This window comes from Oryzias latipes, chromosome 12 (genome assembly GCF_002234675.1).
Source record: "Oryzias latipes chromosome 12, ASM223467v1".
NCBI lineage: Eukaryota > Metazoa > Chordata > Actinopteri > Beloniformes > Adrianichthyidae > Oryzias > Oryzias latipes.
In genome coordinates, this window is record NC_019870.2 from 1270021 (window position 1) to 1289240 (window position 19220).

A 19220-nucleotide genomic window follows, 5' to 3' on the forward strand; every position below is an offset into this window, starting at 1 on the left:
GGGGAGGGTCTAGGTCTATTTGGGTCAGGCAGTATTTAGTGCTTATAGCTGATTTAAGCTGCTGATATTCTAGAAATTTGTTTATATTAATTCCATAGGTTGAGGATAACGTTGAGAGGGACATAAATTTTCTATTCTGAATTATATGCTGGAACTGCTCGATTCCTTTGTTCTTCCATGAAGCAAAATGAATCATGTTTTTGTTAATCAAAATGTCAGGGTTATTCCAAATGGGGGTAAGTTTACATGGAAATAATGTGAGGTTGTTTTTTTTAAGAAAATCTCACCAGGCTGTTAAGGATGAGCTGATGTTTAAACTTCTGAAGCATTTGTGTTGTTTAATTTTAGAACTGAAGAAAGGTAAATTAGAAATATCTAGGTTATCACAGAGATTTTGTTCAATGTCTAGCCAGGATTCATCCAGCACACCAGGATTCAGCCATTTTTGTACATAACACAATCTGTTCGCGGAGTAGTAGTCCTGGAAGTCTGGAAGGCCTAGTCCTCCTCTATCTTTAGGTTTTTTAATAGTTTTTAAACTAATCCGTGGGGGTTTACCTTCCCAGAGGTATTGGGAAATGAATGAGTCTAATGATTTGAACCAAGTAGTTGGAGGTTTGGAAGGAATCATTGAAAATAGGTAGTTAATTTTTGGGAGAATCATCATTTTTATGGCTGCAACTCTCCCGATTAGAGAAATGGGTAGAGTTTTCCATCTAGTGAGATCAGCCTCGGTTGTTTTAAGTAGTTGGGTGTGGTTTAGCTTGAGTAGATCAGAAAGCCTAGAGGAGATATTTATACCTAAGTACTTTATGTTGCCTGTTTGTAATTTTAATAGATGACGGATTTAGATAATTGCAATTAATTGGTAAAATTGTGCTTTTAGACCAGTTTATGGAGTATTCTGAAACTGAGGAAAATCTATTAATTAGGGAGATGATTTGATTGTGAATTAGGAGTAAATAGTAAAACATCATCTGCATAAAGACTTATTTTGTGTTCTAAATTTTTGGTTTGAATGCCTTCAATGTCTCGACTTTGCCTAATAGCAGCAGCTAGAGGTTCAATAAATAGTGCAAATAAAGACGGAGATAGTGGACAGCCTTGTCTGGTTCCTCTTTGTAAATTAAAGCTTGGAGATGTTTGATCATTTGTTCTGATACGAGCATTAGGAGAGGCATATAGTATTTTAATCCAGTTAATAAATGATTTTCCAAAGCCAAATTTGTTCAGGGTGGCTATTAAAAATTTCCAGTTGACCCGATCAAATGCCTTTTCTGCGTCCAGTGACAAAATGGTTGCTTCTCGGTTGTTGATGGTTGTATAATCTATGAGGTTGATTAATCTGCGCATGTTGGTAGATGAATGTCTACCCTTTATAAAACCTGTTTGGTCAGGATGTATTAGAGAGGGGACTACCTTCTCCAGCCTTCCCGCCAAAGCTTTGCAGATTATTTTAAGATCTGCATTAATCAGCGATATGGGTCGATAGCTGGATGGTGATGTGGGATCTTTCCCAGGTTTCAGAAGTAAAATTATATTAGCAGAATTCATATTTGGAGGTAGATAATTGTTGTCCTTAATTTCTATTGTCATTCTGAGAAAAATGGGAGCTAAGATTTGCCAAAACTCTTTATAAAATTCTGCTGGGAAGCCGTCTGGTCCTGGGGCTTTTTTACTAGGCATGTTGGTTAATGCTTTATGTAGCTCTTCTTTAGTAAAAGGGGACTCCAGGGCTGTGATTTGTTCCTCTGTTGGTCTAGGCAAATCTATGCTATTGAGAAAACTGTTGATGTCATTGTCAGAGGGATTAATTTGGGATGAGTAGAGAGATTGGTAAAAGTTTTTAAAAACTGAATTTATTGCAGCTGGATCATGTGTTGCATTTCCTGTTAGGTCTATGACTGATGAAATAGTTGTCTTCTCTTTGTTTATTTTGAGTTGATTTGCCAAATATTTCCCAGATTTATTACTGTGATCAAACCTCTCCAAGCGTAGTCTCTGTAATAAAAACTGTGTTCTTTGATTAGTTATTTCATTTAATTCAATTCTTACTTTCCTTATTTGTTGTAGAGTTTGTTCATCCGGAGAGTTGCTGTAGGTTTCCTCTAACAGTCTGATTTTTTGCTCTAAATCCACTAGTTTAGAGTTTTCTTTTCTTTTTTTGTGGGATGAGAAGGCGATTATTTTTCCTCTCATGACTGCTTTCCCGGCCTCCCATAAAAGGCACGAGGAAATACCTGGGTGGTCATTATTTTGAAGATATGAGGACCATTCTTTAGCAAGAAAATCTATAAAGTTAGGGTCTCTGAGCAACGATGTATTGAACCTCCAGCTCCTTAATGAAGGTGGTGATGTTTTGTTTTTAAGAGTCAGGGAAACTGGTGCGTGGTCGCTGATAGTAATGGGGTGGATCTGTGCTTCCGTAGCTATGCTCAACAAGGAGCTGTTAACCAAGAAATAATCTAGCCTGGAGTATGATTGATGAACTGTGGAGAAAAAGGTATAAGTTCTTTTCGTGGGGTGGAATAAACGCCAAACATCACAAAGACCAAAATCCTCCATGTACTGTTTAACAGTGTTTGTGGATTGCCAGATTCTAAGATTTCCTGTGTTATTTAGCCTATCCATCTCTGGATCTAAACACATGTTGAGGTCACCTGCAATGATTAGCGATTTGTCTGTATGTTCAGATAGCGCAGAGAAGAAGGAATGAAAGAATTTAGGGTCATCTACATTGGGGGCGTACACATTAGCTAAACACAGCTGCATATTTTGAGTGGAAAGAGTGACTATTATAAATCTTCCTTCTGGGTCTATGACTGTACTAGTTTCTGTGAATTTAATTTCCCTATTTATCATAATTGTTACTCCTCTCTGTCTAGAATTATAACAGGCTGAATATACGTTGGGAAAATCTGCTGTGGCGAGAATATTCACTGAGGAACTAGACATATGAGTTTCTTGAAGAAACGCAAAATCAGTTTTGAGATCTTTTAATTTGCTCATTACTTTCAGTCTCTTCTCTCTGGTTCCAGCTCCGTGCACATTCCAAGTAACTAACCTTAGGGTGGACATGCTGCTGTTGAGGTGAATGCTAGAAACTGTATGTTGTTGATGGAGGCAAAAATGAGTATATATGTACACATAATTGTGTGCTTGATGTTGCTATGAGGCTTAATGTGTGCTGTACAGTGCATGTGATGTAATGCTGGACATCCTGAGTGTCTGAGTGTGTTGTGCAGATCAGTACTATTGTAGAGTGGCTGGGTTATGTGGCAGCTTAGGTGAGGGGGAGGGAATAGTGTGTGAAAAAAGAAAAAAGGGAAAGGAGTGCAGAGGGGGGGATAAATAAGGAAACAGGGAGGGTAGAAACAGAACAAACCTATCATAAACAGGCTTGAAGCTGCTGAGGAGACTGGTGGTGATTTTACCTAAAGTGGAAAACCTTTATGCCCCGTGAGTTATGCCCAGTGTGTCACATATAAGCATAAACTAACACCTGTGCAGAGAGTGTAAAGGGTGTGGATACATCCATGATTTAGAATAGCCAGGGAGGGACGTTTGGGTCGCAGTGGAGCTGTCCATTCACATAGAGTCGGTCCACAGATATGACAGCGCGGGCCCCTTCGCTCAGAAATTTCTTCCTGATGGGGAACAGGATCCTTCGGCGCTCCAAGATTTCTTTGGGGAACTGATCATCCATCCTGAAGTCGGTTCCCCGGAGCTCCCTGCCACGGCGCCTCACCTCTTCCTTCTCCTTGTGAAGGACAAACTTGGCCACGATGGGTCTGGGCCTGCGGTTCCCAGGTCTCACTGCTCCCATGCGATGCACACGGTGAAAGTTTATGGTTTTAACTTTTTCCTCTGGAAGCTTTAGCTGGCTTTGAATAAAGTTTTTAATTTTTTCCTCGGCGTTTTCTTCTGGTGTTTCTGGTATTCCCATGACCACCAGGTTATCTCTCATGGATCTTGATTGAAGATCCAGAATGGACTCCTTGATCTTCTTATTTTCTTCAGAGAGTTGGCTCATTCCATCAGTGATGGACTTTACCGACTCCCTCAGCGCTGAATTCTCCGCGGTCAGGGTTTCCACTTGTTTTTGGGAAAATTCTAGAGCATCCTTGATCTCTTGAAATTCCCGGTGAAGAACTTCCAGGGGGGAAAGACGGCTGTCGAAGCTGGATAGTTTGGCATCAATGCTAAGAAGCATATCCCACGCGTTAGATTCAAACTCCGTCTTCGGTGGAGAAGCTCCCGGTGATTCTTCGGGTCGGCTCCGCTTGGTGGGGGCGGCTGTCCAGATCCTCCTCGCTGCTGCAGCTCTCCAGGACGTTCGGAGTTTACTTTGGAAAAAAATCGGGGAGGGGAATGGCACTGGGACGGTGTATTTATCCAAAAAAAGAAGAAAAAGAGAGAAAAAAGATATTCCGCTGGCTTGTTTGTTGTTTTAGTTTCCCAGGATTAAATCATCTTATTTTCCACCAGGTCTCGAGCCGGTCCGCGTCACAGCGTCATGCTAACCCCCCTCCGCCAGCATAAAAACATTTGAACACAAAAGGAAACCACCACGGGCTTGCATGATCAGCCACGTTCCTGTTTTGATTTCACCAAAAATGTACGGTGGCCCAGAAGGGTCACAACACAACACATTAACTCACAACGGAAGTAAAGTTGCAATGGAAGTGCTTTTATTCTAAAATTTCCACTGGGCTGAGCTGCTAACTACCTAACAGAAAGTGACGTCACAGTGAGCTGCTACTGTGTTTTCAATCATGTTTTAAGTTTTTTTTTTTTTACATTTACACATTTTTCTGTTTGATTTTTTTTCAAGTTAACAGTGTTTTTATTTATTTATACAGCGCCTTTTCCTTCCCTTCATTCTGATTTGACCCCATTCTATCCTGTCAATCAGAGAGCGGCGCCACGAACCAGAAGCTTTCTACAAATCAGGTAGGACACCGTTAATGTTTTCAGCTGTCTGTCTTAAACGTTCCCCTCAGCAGTCAGGACCTGCACGGCACTGGAAGAGCGTCCTGCGTTTGCAGAGGGGCTGACAAACCCCTGCATGTTCCTAAATCTGCCCCTTTGGGGCATTCCCGCAGCTCCCGTGCGTCGACTGCCCCCGGACTCACCCCGGCTGAGCGTGCGATGTTGAGCTGATGCTCCAGACAGGACAGGGCCTGCTCGTAGTTTCCCAGCTGGCTGTGTAAGGTCCCCAGCTCCCCGTAGGCCTGGGCCTTGCCCCCTCCTTCCCCCCCAAGCTCGTGGGCCACCACTAGGCGCTTTTCCAGGCACACCAGCGCCTGCTGGAGGCTGCCCGCGGACCTATGGGAAATAAGAAGAGGCTTTTTTTAACTGTTGCTCAGAAAAGCCACTTCTGAGTGAAATAAACAAGCAGCAAAGATTCCTGAGCGGCTCACCTATGAGCTCTGCCGAGTCCCCTGTAGGCCTTCTCCTGGTCTTGGACGCGGTTGAGGCTCTGAGCCACCGTCAGGTACTTCTCGTAGTTCTTGATGGCCTCCTCGTAGTCTCCCAGAGCGTCATAGCAGTCGGCCAGGTTCCCGAAGGCCCGCCCCCTGTCCAGCAGGCCCTCGGCTCCACTCAGCTGCTGCAGCATGGCCAGCTGCTGCTCAAAGTATCCTATGGCCTCCTCCAAGACGCCCATGTTCATCTTGGTGATGCCCATGTTCCCGTGGACCTGGGCCTCCAGAGCGGGGTCCCTAAGTCCCTGTGCCAGGCCCAGCTGGGTCTCATAGCACTGGAAGGCCGTGGCATAGTCCCCCAGCCCCATGTGGACGGCCGCCAGGTGACCGAGGGCCCGGCACTCGCCCTGCTGATCGCCCAGATCCTTCCGGATGGTCAGCTCCTGACTGTGGAAGGACAAGGCCGAGTCCAACTGACGGAGCAGCCTGAGGGAGGGAGGAGTCACCAAACCAAAAGACATCAGATCAAACTACAGCAGAGCATTCCTGGAGTTTCCATTCTTTGGTTCCGTCTGAACAGAAGAACCAGACACAGCTTCCCAGAACAATTCAGAACAAGATGAAGCCCACAATCTGTTCTCCATTTACCCGGCGACTGCCTGCTGCTGCTGCTGAAACCATTACTGACATTTAGGCGACGGCTACTTCTGGTTGGTTCTCCCTCACCTGTGAGCTGATCCAAGCGCCAAGAAGGCGTCGCCCTCCATCCTCCGACTGCCGGCTTTCTGAGCCAGAGTCAGCTGCTGCTGATAAAACTTCACCGCTCCCGGCAGATCGCCCCGACACACACAAACATCCCCGAGGTTCCCGAGCGCTCGGAAAACCGCCTGAAACACAAAGAGCATGAGTCCCGCCGCACAGCAGCGCACCGTGAAGGACAGAAGATCAGGAACCTGTGTGTGGTCCAAGGCCTGAGCAGCAGACAGCAGGGATCTCTGACACTCCTCAGCTTTGCTGAACTCTCCCAGGGCCTTGTAGGCCAGACCCAGGTTACAGTAAGCTGTGGCTTGAGCTAGTTTGTCCTGAAGGTCTTTAGCCAAAGCCAAGTCCTGCTGATAATACCTAAGAACAAAAGAAGCAAACTCTGATCACAAACCACCAGAAATACACTTTTCGGTGCAAAAACAGGTTTGCAGGTTCTCCCACTTAGAATCTCTCTTTTGATTTGATGCTGCAGAAATGCTACTATTATGGGATGTATGGGGCCACCTCCTCTGACCTGACGGCATCTCTGTACTGTCCCAGACAGTAGTGAGCATAGCCCAGGTTGTGACAAACTTTTCCTTCTCCTTCCAGGTCCTGCAGGTCTGGAGCCAGAGCCAGGTACTGCTGGAAGTAAGGCAGAGCCTGAGCGTACTCCCCCCTCCAGCTGTGGAAGTTCCCCAGGTTCACTGCAGGAGGTCAGAGGAGCAACGTTTGGGATCCGGTAGCTCAGAAACCGTTGTGAGCGGCGTCTGCCCGCTCACCTAAAGCCCTGGCTTCACTCTGAGTGTCCCGCATGTGGCGTGAGATGCTCAGGTGTTGGAGGTAGTGCTGCAGCGCTCGGTCGTGGGCGCCCAGCGCCTGGAAGGCCACGGCGAGGTTCCCATGCGTGGACGCCTGTGACGAGCGATCGTTCACCTGCAGCACAGAGACATGTGACACCTCAGATTTTTACGCAGACACCACGAAAGGTTCAGGAGTGTACCTCTAAGGAGATCTGCAGCTCCTGCCGGTGGTACTGCACCGCCTGCTCGTGCATGCCCAGAGCGTGATAGGCGTTCCCCATGTTCCCATAGGCCCGCCCCTGAGCGGCGTAGTCTCCCAGCTCCTGAGCGAAGGCCAGGTGAGCCTTGTGGAGCTTCAGTGCCGCGTTGTAGTCGCCCTTCATCTGATGGATGATTCCTGACGTGTAGGGAAGAAAACAAAGTTTAAAACATTTCTCTGGGTCTGGATGATGTGAAAATGCTCTGGAGAAAACGCAACAGAAAAGCAGCAAAGACACTTTTTATGTGTCTATAGTAGCTGGTTTTAAGGGGGCGGAGACCAGACAGAACCTCGCTTTTTCAAATCCATATGACAGATTCTTGCTTTCGAGTTGTGAGGCCAAGCTGATGGAGTTTAATGAGTTTAAATGGGGGAGGTTAAAAATTGATTTTCGGAGCAAAAAGTCCAATAAATGAAACAACAAATAAGACAATTTTCTATTAAGCAGCATGGTTTTGATGATTTGCATTAATTGTGTTTTTTTAGTCTTTTAGCGATAAATAAAGAAATGAAACACCAGCCCAAAACACACAACGATTTTTGTGTGATTTATGTTAATTTGCATGTTTGTTTGTTTTTTACCCATAATCCCTTAAAGTAAACAAATAAAACAATGAGGCAGCGTCCCTTCAGATGGCGCCCTCCACCAGGGTGGGACATTGTTTTTTTCCAGCCTTATTTTTTCAAACTTGCAGATGTATTTGTATCTCTATGCACATGTCATTTTTGCTGTTGCCATGACAACAGATATGTATCCCACGTTGCACAGACTTCTTTATAAAGGTTTCTGAGGAAATCTGGTGCTTTTGAACTAAGGATTGTTTTTCAGAGATGTTCCTTAAAGAATGCTCCTCCTGATCTATTCCCAGTTTTCCTCATTAGCCTAAAGCTTTTCCGTCAGCTGTCTCTATGTTACAGCTCTCAGTTTTCCACTATTTTCTGAGACCTGTTGCTGCAATCAAATGCTGCTCAAGTTAGCCGCCGTTCGTTGAACATTTTGGAAACTGAAGCTTTGATTCAGACGGATGCAAGTTTCTCTTCTTTGATGTTTAAGGGTAAATGGGAGAGTGTGCGGCGAGCTCGGGGAAGGTTTTTCAATCACTAATGGTGTCAAGTGAAGTAACAGGTGAGAAGAAGGAAAGAGACAGAAGGAGGTGAGATTATTTGAAGAGCTGCAGGATGGCGGTGAGATAATGATCCTCACAGCTCAGATTTCAAGAACCTCTAGTAATCAGCTGGAGTCTCTGCAGGCTGAAAGATTCCCACCATGACCTGGGAGATGCAAATCTACCAAACGTACTCATGTGAAAGTAAACACTCACGGTGCTCAGACCTGTGGAAACGCATGAGTGGAGACCGGTAAATAATTTAAGAGCTCAACAAATCTAATAATATCTGCCGCCGAGGCTCCTCTGGTTTTCAGAACGCCACATGCAGAGATCTGAGTCTTGGTCCAGGGAGACCAAACTGGAAAACTTTGGCCCCGAGGGCCACGCCACACTTTTACTGGGATGAAAAACCTTCTTAGGAGTCAACAATCCAGTTTTTAGAGACAACCCCAGAAAAGTTAGGAGTTAAAAACCAAATGTTGGAGCCAGAAGGTGGAGAGCTCTATATTTAGATTTTCTATTTTACAAAAAATGCAGCATTTCTTTACTTTTACTTCTAATCACAATTCACACAATTACTTGCCAAGACCAGGATTGCATCATTTAACACAAAATTCTTGTGTTTGATTAAGCTTCTAGTTAGCCTTTTTATTCATTTAGGCATTAAAACTATCTGGTCGGGTTTAGGACTTTGGTTAGTTTTATTTGTCAAAACAAATAAAAGGCAACAAATAGACACAATTTTTACCCTAAAGTACAATAGATTTGTATCATGCAAATGTTTTGTAGACTTAAAAAAAGAATGATGGTATATATTTTAAGTTCACTTTAAAACACGAGCTAAGTAAGATGGACACCGATTTACTTGACTTGTGATCAGACACTGATCCACTTGAATGTGGTCTGACTCTGGTCTGCTTCTCCTGAGACAGATTTTGCACAGATTTTTTGGAAGTGGCTTTCCTGAACGCGCGTTTCCGAGGGTGGAGTGAATGTTGGGAATAATTATAAATTCATGCTATGTTGGCTTGCAGAGGTGGTCCGGAACTTGGAACAGGTTAGAGGTGTGATTCTCCAAAGCAATGATGTCAAATGTTCAAAAAGCTTCGGCGTAAAACACAGCCTAAACCAAACTGAAACGACATCTGGCTCTACTGAAAATCACTTTCAGCTGCATAACTTCTATTTTCTTCTCCCACAAACTCCTCTTCTCACATTTCATGGTGGGCGGAGCTGACTTTGAGTAGGCATTTTACAGGAGCATTAAAATCAATATTTCCTCTCAGGTGGTCAACAGGTTTCAGGTACCAAATCAATTGTACATTTATTACATTTAGACTCAAGTGAATGAGATTAAAATGAAAGTTAAACCCAACAAAAGCAGCTAAAGAAGTAATGACTCAAAAAATGACACTGGATCTTCAAAGACAGCAGCTCCATGTATTATTACTAAGTATTTAAACTGCAGCAGAAATCTGGCAGAAAAAAATCCTGAAGTCTCATTTCCAGGTCCTGCTGGGACCTGAAGCTGATCTTGGCCAGAAAAGCTGTGATTAAGATTTAAACAGAAGCATCACAAAGAAGTTTCTGAACCGGGTCCAACCTGTCCAAGTTTTGGACCCAATGGTGCTGATCTGCAAAAAACACAAGTCACATAGAAGGAAGAGAAGAGCAGCCAGAAGAGGATGAAACTGGGGGGCACTGAGGGAATGGTGCTTCCATTTTTCTATTTCCATTTCTTTACTTCTCCTTTTTATAAAACAACGTAAACAAAAGATCTTCCAGAGGTTTTTTATACAAGGGAACCTTGTCTACATATATGATGTATCTAAGGGTTTGGGCTACTTGGCAGTGGCTCCTCCTTCCTTGTTTTGGCTTACAGCTCTGTGCCCCCCCCCCCTCAGTTTTAATTGCACATCAGATATGCAGAGCCCTATTGGGGGGGTCTTCTCAGTGCCCTCCCCACCGTTTCTAGCGTTCCCTTTTTACGACACATACCCTCACACACATCCACTATAGGAGGGTGGTGTCTTAGATCTTTGTCCCCTACCCCATGGAGCTGGAGTGGTGCCGTCCCTTGGGCATTTGTTTTCTGGGCCGGTGGTCCTCTCTCCACGTGGGGAGGGGGATCCCTGAGACCTTAGGGTTTCCATGAGCCAGGGATCACATCATATCTGTTTCTGGGGGTGTCTGGGTCCGTGTGGTGCTGGTTCCGGTCCTTGCCTTGGCTTTCTGGGATTCCAACCTTTTCCCTCATCAAGGGACTCTGGTTGGCTAATGTGGTGAACTTGGACCAACCAGGAGGGGAGTCCGCCTGCCTCTCTCTGCTGGACTTTCTGCAGGGAGGGCTGGTGGTTGCCTGGGGTGTGACGAGGCTGTTTCTTAGGTGTGCTCTGGTTGGTGTCATGGGTCAGTGAGGGTTGGTCAGGACTCTCGGATAGTGATAGGACCCCTTCCAGGGCTGAAAGGGACTCTTGGGTCGGTGGGGTCTTCTGCTGGACACAGTAGGGGGTTGTGCTCTGGTTGTGCTGGGGTTTGCGCTCCAACTCGGGTCTGTGATCAGAGTCTTCACCCCCTTTTTTCCTTTCTTGCACCCTTGCCCCCTATGTCTACTCTCTCCCTCTCTTTTCTGCCCAAAAAGAAGTGCACACATAAAATGACCATAAATAAGGTTAGCCTCAAATACAAAGGAGGTTTATACTATCATACTCCTCGTGTGTCAGAAGCTGCATAACCCCCTGCTGTAACAGCAACATCTGTCCACTAGAGGGCCTCAGCTCTGATCTCCTTGCTCAGCTGTTCGACAGAACAAGTTAGAAAAAAGAAGAAAAGAAATGAGGAACCAAAGAAGGAGAGGAGGGCACAAAAGGATGGAATGAGTCAAGGGAAAAAGCAAGGGGGGGGCTGTCAAGTCAGCAGCAAAAGAGCCGTTATCATCCATAAATGATGAGTTGAATCATTGATCTGAAGCACAGAGTGAAGCTCATCTGTCATGAGACGACTTCAGCCGAAGCCTGTGAGCCAAGCGTCAAAGCGTCTGCTGAGAGCTTCACACGGAGAAGAATATAACTGTTACTGAAGACCGCGGCGAAGTGAGACGGAGAGCGGGAAAAAAAAACCTGAACAATGTCAGACGGCTGAAATCAATATTATAATATTATTAGACATAAAGAACGACACAGTTCACCAGAAAAACTTCCCATCAACTCATCTGACCAATCGCCTGCCTCACGGCCCCTCTGGGCATTCTGGGTAGTGTTGTCGTTTCACATTATGGTATTGTTTTGTTCAGGGACAAATCTTTGTGTTGTCCAAAAATATGGGAATTTCCACCTCAAACTGAGAGGCTGTCAATTTTCTGAGATCTCTGAAACACAGTTTTTTTTTTTTTTTTTTTTTTTTAACTTGTCCTGTCCAACAGCTAGGCAAACAGATGAGAGCTGAGGGCCTCTTGTGTTGGACATATTTTATTTTAACAAGAGGGGTTATTCATCTTCAGACAAACCAAAGGTATGTCTGAATAAACCCCTTTTGTAATTGAGGCCAAAATTTATTAATTTCAATCATGTTTGAAAATCTTTGGTGTTGGACCGGACGGAAAAGGAAAGAGGGGAAGAAGAGAGAGGGACGTTAGAGAGAGGGGGGGGTAGGAGGGTGATAATAGGAGGGGAAGGGGGGTAAGACCATGAAGCAGCATAGAGCAGACAGGTTTACTGGTTGTTTATCGTTACGGTACGGTTCAAATGTAGTACAAAAAGGGCGGGGCCTGTTCACACACACTCAAATATTATCAACACACCTGCTAGCCGCAAAAATGTCCACATGTCAACATGCACACAAAACAGATAGTGTTCACGAACGCATACCTATGCCTTTAAACCAACTAGTGTGAAATCTTTCATTCATTCAATCATGCAAACTATTAGTGCAAAGGTGAGCTAACACCTGTGCTCAGGTGAGTGTTTATGTTCTTCTAAAATGGATGGTGGAATGTGAAAAGAAGGAGGAGGAGCGCCCAGCCACCCCCACACCCATACCCCCGCCGCAGCAGCAGCGGCAGCCGGAATTCCCCCAACGCCACACGGGAACAGGCAGGGAACAACCGCCCCCCGGGCGACCAAGACCGCCACCCAGGCCAGGGCCAGCCGGACCGCCGCGAGGCCCCCAGAGCCAGAGAGCAGGGACGCGCAGAGGGAAAGAGAGCGCCGCCCCAGCCCAGCCAGGAAAGCAGCCCCCCGCCGCGCCGGAAGAGCCCAACGCAGGGCCCCACCGGAGAGGGACGCTCACAGCCCCAGACGAGCACCCCACCACCACCCAGGAGTTCCGGGCATCCCCCCGCCCCGACCCCAGGTACGAACCAGGACCCCCCAAGGGAGACCCGCTCCGCACTCCAGGCAGCCACTCACCCGGCCCACGGTTGGTCCAGGTAGGAGCAAGGCAGGGGCCCGCCGCCCCCGCCCAGGAGGGGGGAACCCCGGGGAAAAAAGGGCGGCCCACAAGGGATGTTATAAATATGGCCCGACCAGGCTCGGCCATGTTGGAAGTTTGGCGGGGCCCAGCGCCCAGGGGCAAGGACCAGGACCCACCCCCCAGGGACACGAACACCCCCGGCTCAGGTGTAATATGAACCCCCCCACCGTGCGGAGAGAGCACCGCCGGGCCCAGGGAGCCGGCACCCAAGGGACACGGCCGCCATCGCCAAGGGGCCCGCACCCCCCACCAGGGAAGGGGTAGGGGACAGATGGACCCAGGTCCCACCTTCCTTGTAAAATGTGTGTGCGTGTATGGGTGTTTGAGAGGGTGTTTGTGTGCATGTGTGTGTGTTTATGTTTGAATGTATATATTGAAGGGGGAGGGGTGTGTGTACTAAGGGGGGTGCAGTTAAAATTGGCGAGTAGGGCACTAAGGGGACATCTCCTGATTACTCACAGTGATGTCCCCTCACCCTCCACACCAAGGGGCCCTAAATGTCTAAGGTGCGGTTAAAATTGGCGGGTAGGGTGCCAGGAGGACATCTGCTGCTTGCTTGCAGTGATGTCCAAGCACCCCCCCTACCAAGGACCCTACATGTCTAAGGTGCAAATAAAACCGAAAGAGGGGGGGCCCACTCCATACGGCAACCATAGGAGGGGGGCCACTCCCAAGTAGCCCCCCCCCAAGGCGCATCGCAGGCTAGACCCCCCACCCCCTCACCCTAATATGAGGTTATATAAGGAAGGGGGTAAGTTGGGGACAGCTGGTAGACTGTCCCCCGGTGGTCAAACAGCCGTCCCCCAGCCCACCCCCAGCAAAGGGGCCAGGGCCACCCAGCCCAGGGGCCCACCCCCGGAGGCGCCGACACCCCAGGCCCGGCACCACCCACCCCACACAGAGAGAGAGGAGCCAGAAAGCGTCGCCCCCCCCCGGAGCAAGCCCAGGCCCCCACCCCCAGACGCCGGCCCTAGAAGAGCTCTGGTCAGGCCTCGACGGGACCGAGGAGGCCAACCGGCCGAGGCAACCACTGATTGCCTCAGCGGAGACCCCGACCCGCTAGCCCCCCCGACCCGTACTAATAATGGGCCCCCCCTCCCCCCCAGAACGCCCCCCCACAGGACAGGGCCGACAAGCCCCCCACCCCACCCCACCCCAGACCCCGCAGCCGAAGCGGGTGACACCCAGAGCGACCGGGGGCCCCGAGAGGGTTGTCCCGTCCCGCCCCAGAGCCAGGGAAGGGCCGATCCCAGCCCCAGGTGCAGATGGGCAGCCCATCCGGCGCCGCTGGGCCCCCCCCACCCGAGCAGGGCCCCCCGCCAACCCCCCCCAGCACAGGCAAAGGGACCACCCCCCCAAGCCAAGCCAGACCACCACCCCACCCCCCCACCACGCACCCCCACACCCAAGCCCAGAGGACCACGCAGCGCCCCAGCCCGCCCCACCCAGGCACCGGACCCGACCCCCCGACCAACGGAGCCCCCCACCGCCCCCGCCAGGCACCGGAAGCCCCGACCCCCACCCCAAACCACAGCAGAAGGGCAAGGAGCAGCGACGACCAAGCCCCCCACCCCCTAAGTCATGGAGTCAACCACAGGAGACCAGAGAGACTGAATTCTTTCAAAGTTACTTGAGCTTTGGGCTGACATTTTTTCCAAGCTGATATGATCAAACAGCAGATTTCTGTGTTGACTTATGTTTATATTTTTCTTGTTTTTCCAATTTATTAAAATAGTTTTTTTGGCAATACAAAGAGTTATGAAAATGATAGAAGCTAATCCTTCTTCTATATCGATGGCACTCATGTCACCAAGCACACAAAGTGACGGTGAGGCAGTGATTGAAACAATAAGCCAGACTGATAAATCGGCACATACCTGCTGCCAGAGAGCCTGGACAGGCGTGCAGAACCACAGTGCGTGCATGTAGCTGTCGGGTAGATTATTATCACAGTGCTCGCAAATGTCTGAGTAACTGAGACCCATCTTGAACATCCTCTGTCCAGTGTAGTAAATTCTGTGAAGAGTTTTGAGATGGATTAGCTGCAGATTTGGACTTTTTGTCAGTTTAAAGGTGTTTAGACAAAGTTCTGACCAGAAGCTTTCATCTGTGCTGATGCTCAAATCTGCATCCCATTTTTTTGTTGGAAGGGCAATATTGTTATCTAAATTACATAAAAGTTTGTATATTTTGGAGAGAGTTCTATTCATTGAAAAATTAATCAGAGTGGTAACTACATCTGGTAGCTTTAAATCGTCGTCTTTAATTTTATACTTTTTAGTAATACTTGATTTAAGTTGCTGATATTCCAAGAAGTTATATATTCCATGTTTGTCTTGAAGTTCCTGGGGAGTTATGAATCTTCTATCAATAATTATGTGCTCTAGTTGTTTTATGCCCCCTGCTTGCCAAGCTGGGAAGTGAATCATTTTTTTGTTAATAAGGATGTCCGGGTTGTTCCAGATGGGTGTCATTTTGCACGGTTGAATTGATGATTTTGATATTTTGAGAAATTCCCACCAGGCTGTTAAGGTGGCATTTATATTAATGCTTTTGAAACAATCCTGTTTTTTAACTGTTTGGCTAATAAATGGTAGCTGTGACAGGTTGATCTTTCCACATAACGCCTGTTCCAAGTCTAACCATGAGTTGGTTTCTGGATTATTTTTTAACCATTTTAAGATGTATTGTAATCTATTTGCAAGAAAGTATTTGTGGAAGTTAGGTAATTCTAATCCTCCACAGTTTTTTGCAGATTTTAAAGTTTTTAGACTAATTCTTGCAGGTTTGTTGTTCCATAGAAAGCTTGATATGGATGAGTCTAATGTTTTGAACCATTTTAATGGCGGTTGTGTGGGAATCATTGAGAAGAGATAATTAACCTTGGGTAAGATTTTCATTTTAACCGTGGCTACCTTGCCCATAAGGGACAAAGGCAGGTTGGTCCAGCGTGTTAGATCGTCCTGTATGCTTTTCAGTAATGGGGTGTGGTTTAGCTGCACCAGTTCTGATAGTTTGGGGGAAAAGTAGATACCCAGATATTTGATATTTCCTGTTTTAACTGGAATTGTGAGTCTTTGTTCCATATTCCTGTTGAGTGGTAATAAAACAGACTTATTCCAATTAATGGAATAGTCTGATATGGAGGAGAATTCATTTATGATCATTGCTGTTTCATTTGATTTCTGAAACACAGTTTTACCTGAACCCCCTTTGTACAAAAAGCTGTGACCTTGTGGAGCTGAACTATTTTTGACCCCCAGCTAGAAGAAAACAGAGGTGACTGTTGCTCATTTCATCAAGGTTTATTTGATTGTGTAGTGGAGTTTTTGTAGAAACTTTGAGCTTTTTTCACATCTTTATTCTCCTTTTAGTCCATAAACTGAAACGTAGGCCTTTTAGAGTACGCCGTCTTCATCCAGAGTCTTCATCAGGGGTTGAAAGTGTCTGCAGGGCGTTTGGACCCACAGCTGCTCTCAAGTCCTCCTCAAGTGCTGAAAACACTGCGGAGAATCCTCATCACATCCCGATCAAATATTGATGGTTCTGACCGGCAGAAGTGACTAAACACTTCAGCCTAAAACATACGTGTAGAACTCAGCCAAACCTGAGAGTGCTGATTGACCCCCCCCCACTCAGTGGTGGGGTCAGGTTACCCCCCTCTCAGATGTCACTGTGGCTGCAGAAACCAACGCCTGCTCAATAAAACATGGTAGTTGATTGTCCAAAGAGCTGCTCTGGAGTCCTGTGATGGGGCTGGGGGAGTGTGTGTGTGTGGGGGGGTCCATTCTCATCCACAGAACAGACTGATCTTTAAAAGGCGGATTCCACTGCGGACCAGCGCCAGAGCGGTTCTGACGGATCTCCACGGGGAGCCGGACAGTCTTCGTGTTGGTGAAGCAGCTTCCCTCCTGTTATGATTTATCCTCCCAGTTATTAAATATCAGCTCTTTTGAAAGTTCCTCCCGTCTTCTGAAAGACCCGACTCCCTTCCGGATCACGACCCCATGTTGATGTTCTACAGACAGGACAGTATCAGAACATCAACACGGATCCCCGTTAACCTCTGAAGCATGTTTGCGGAGTGTAGGAGGAAACGGGGGGAACATACACAGAAAGGACCCAGCCGGGGTTCAGACCAGTCAGCTGACTTTCCTTCAAGTCTGACTCACACACCAGCTCAGTGGCCTAGGGGTAGAGCGTCCGCCCTGAGACTGGTAGGTTCAAATTTAAGGTGGATTCATACAACAGGGATCATTGATTTTTTTCTCTTTGGTCTACAATGAAGACCTATGTGGAAACATTTGAAAGATTTGACACATGACACGTGTCACCTAACTCATTTCATACAGTTGGAGAATCGGACCAGATCGGTAGCGAGCCCAAGTCCCTGAACCATGGCATGGCTCAGTAAACCGTTCCAATGTGAGTCCAGGAAATCTGATTTCATTTTTTTCTGTTTGTCTGAATCTACAGAAGACAAAGCAAAAATCCTTTATGTGAAAACGTTTGGTCTCTTTTAACCATCATACTCTGGCATTTTAACCAGTCAAGATCTCCTGAGTAGTTTTAGAGTTTATGCAGATCTCTGAACTTTAGACCTACAAGGCGGAGTCCAGCCCAGCTTCCTGATCTGCACAGGAATGGCTCAAAGCCACTTTCACAACAAGAAGGTCTGAATAAAACCTACCCAGGTTGGAAGAGGCTCGGCCCTGAGCGGCTCTGTCCTGCAGCTCCTCAGCAATCTCCAGCTGCTTCTGGTGGTGCTGCTGTGCCCGCTCCAAGTCCTGAGGGCAGAAACCCCGATTTCTACGGACTGAAGCGAGAATCGTGTTCGTACAGTCTCACACGGACCTGCATGCACCGGGCGGCGTGTCCCAGACCGGCGTAAGCCCTCATCTGGATGGCCCTGTCTGCCAGCTCCTCCCCCAGCTCCAGCACTCTGGTGTGGTAGGACACGGCCTTGTCGAAGTCCCGTTCAGAGTGATGGGCGCTGCCCAGGTTGCTGTACGCCCGCGCCTCCTCACGACGGTTTTCCAGACTCTGCCAAAGATCACATGGCTTCACCAGGAGTTGAACCATTCACAGGTAAATGAAGACATATTTGATCACTTCTATTGTGGTAAATAAACACTACTTTAAACTTTAAAACCATTTACACTTTTGTGAAACAAGAGAAAACTAAATTTGGTGAAGTGAAGAGTATCTAAAGAGAAACTACATTAAACTTCAACATCAAAGTTTTTTCTACTATAATTCAATGCAGTTCATCATGTCTCCAAGTTTAAACTGAGTTCTTAAATGATTTTTGATCAGACACGGTTTGTTTTTGTCAAACGTACCAACATGTTTCGGTGGAATACCTTCCGCCTTCGCCAGGGTCCTCAGGTGGTGGTGATGTGATGTCTTTAAAAACAGATGGTTGTGACTGAGGCGGAGTCACCTGTCAGACTTTGACAAGTGACTCCGCCCCTTGATGTCTGTTTTTTGCTGGAGGATGTTGCTCCAGGTGTGAGAGAGCAGGAAGGCCCCCCTCATCCCGGTTCATGGAGGTGTGGGCTCCCTTTCTTATCTCCACCGCCTCCATGAAATGAAATTTCCCCATTGTGGGATTAATAAAGTCATCTATCTATCTATCTATCTATCTATCTATCTATCTATCTATCTATCTATCTATCTATCTATCTATCTATCTATCTATCTATCTATCTTAGGATCCATCTGCGGTGTCTGTTGTCTTCAGTACGGAGGACTTTGGCCTTTTCCCAGTCCAGGATGTGGTTTTCTTGTTTGCAGTGGTCCGTTATGGCTGATTTCATGTTTTCTTGAACTGCCTGTTGTCGTCTTGCTCTTGTTAGTATTTTATTGTTTCCTTTTTGCATTTTTTTTGATGTTCTGTTTTTCTTGTGATGAAAGTGCGTCCTGTTTCTCCGATGTCTGTTTTGTTGCAGGTGTGACATGGTATTTCATTAATGACGTTGCATTTCTTATTTTGTTCGATCTTGTCTTTTGGGTGAACCAGTAGTTGCCTGAGTTTTTTATACGGTTTAACTGGGGGGTACTGATGTGATGTTTTTTCATGGTCCTTTGGATGCAAACAAGAAAACCACATCCTGGACTGGGAAAAGGCCAAAGTCCTCCGGACTGAAGACAACAGACACCACAGATGGATCGTGGAGGCGGTGGAGATCCCAAAGTGAGCCCACACTTCCATGAACCGGGATGAGGGGGCCTTCCTGCTCTCTCACACCTGGAGCAACATACTCCAGCAACAAATGGACATCAAGGAGGGGAGTCACGTGTCAAAGTCTGACAGGTGACTCCGCCTCAGTCACAATCATCTGTTTTTAAAGACGTCACATCACCACCACCTGATGACGACTCTGATGAAGCCGGAAGGTATTCCACC

The 19220-nt window shown here is 47.0% G+C and overlaps 1 protein-coding gene across 4 annotated transcripts in view; it reads right to left on the reverse strand.

Annotated features, from left to right (window-relative positions):
- Window positions 1-19220, reverse strand: part of LOC101169909 (tetratricopeptide repeat protein 28) — a 111499-nt gene that overhangs the window by 26389 nt on the left and 65890 nt on the right. For all 4 annotated transcript variants that reach the window (XM_023960668.1, XM_023960669.1, XM_023960667.1 and 1 more), the window contains 9 exons: window positions 17666-17854; window positions 17502-17598; window positions 7174-7370; window positions 6953-7106; window positions 6706-6877; window positions 6380-6548; window positions 6153-6313; window positions 5424-5912; window positions 5136-5328 (listed from right to left, as the gene is read on the reverse strand). In XM_023960668.1, coding sequence (XP_023816436.1) covers window positions 5136-5328; window positions 5424-5912; window positions 6153-6313; window positions 6380-6548; window positions 6706-6877; window positions 6953-7106; window positions 7174-7370; window positions 17502-17598; window positions 17666-17854 — 1821 coding nt within the window. The remainder of the gene's footprint in view (window positions 1-5135; window positions 5329-5423; window positions 5913-6152; window positions 6314-6379; window positions 6549-6705; window positions 6878-6952; window positions 7107-7173; window positions 7371-17501; window positions 17599-17665; window positions 17855-19220) is intronic.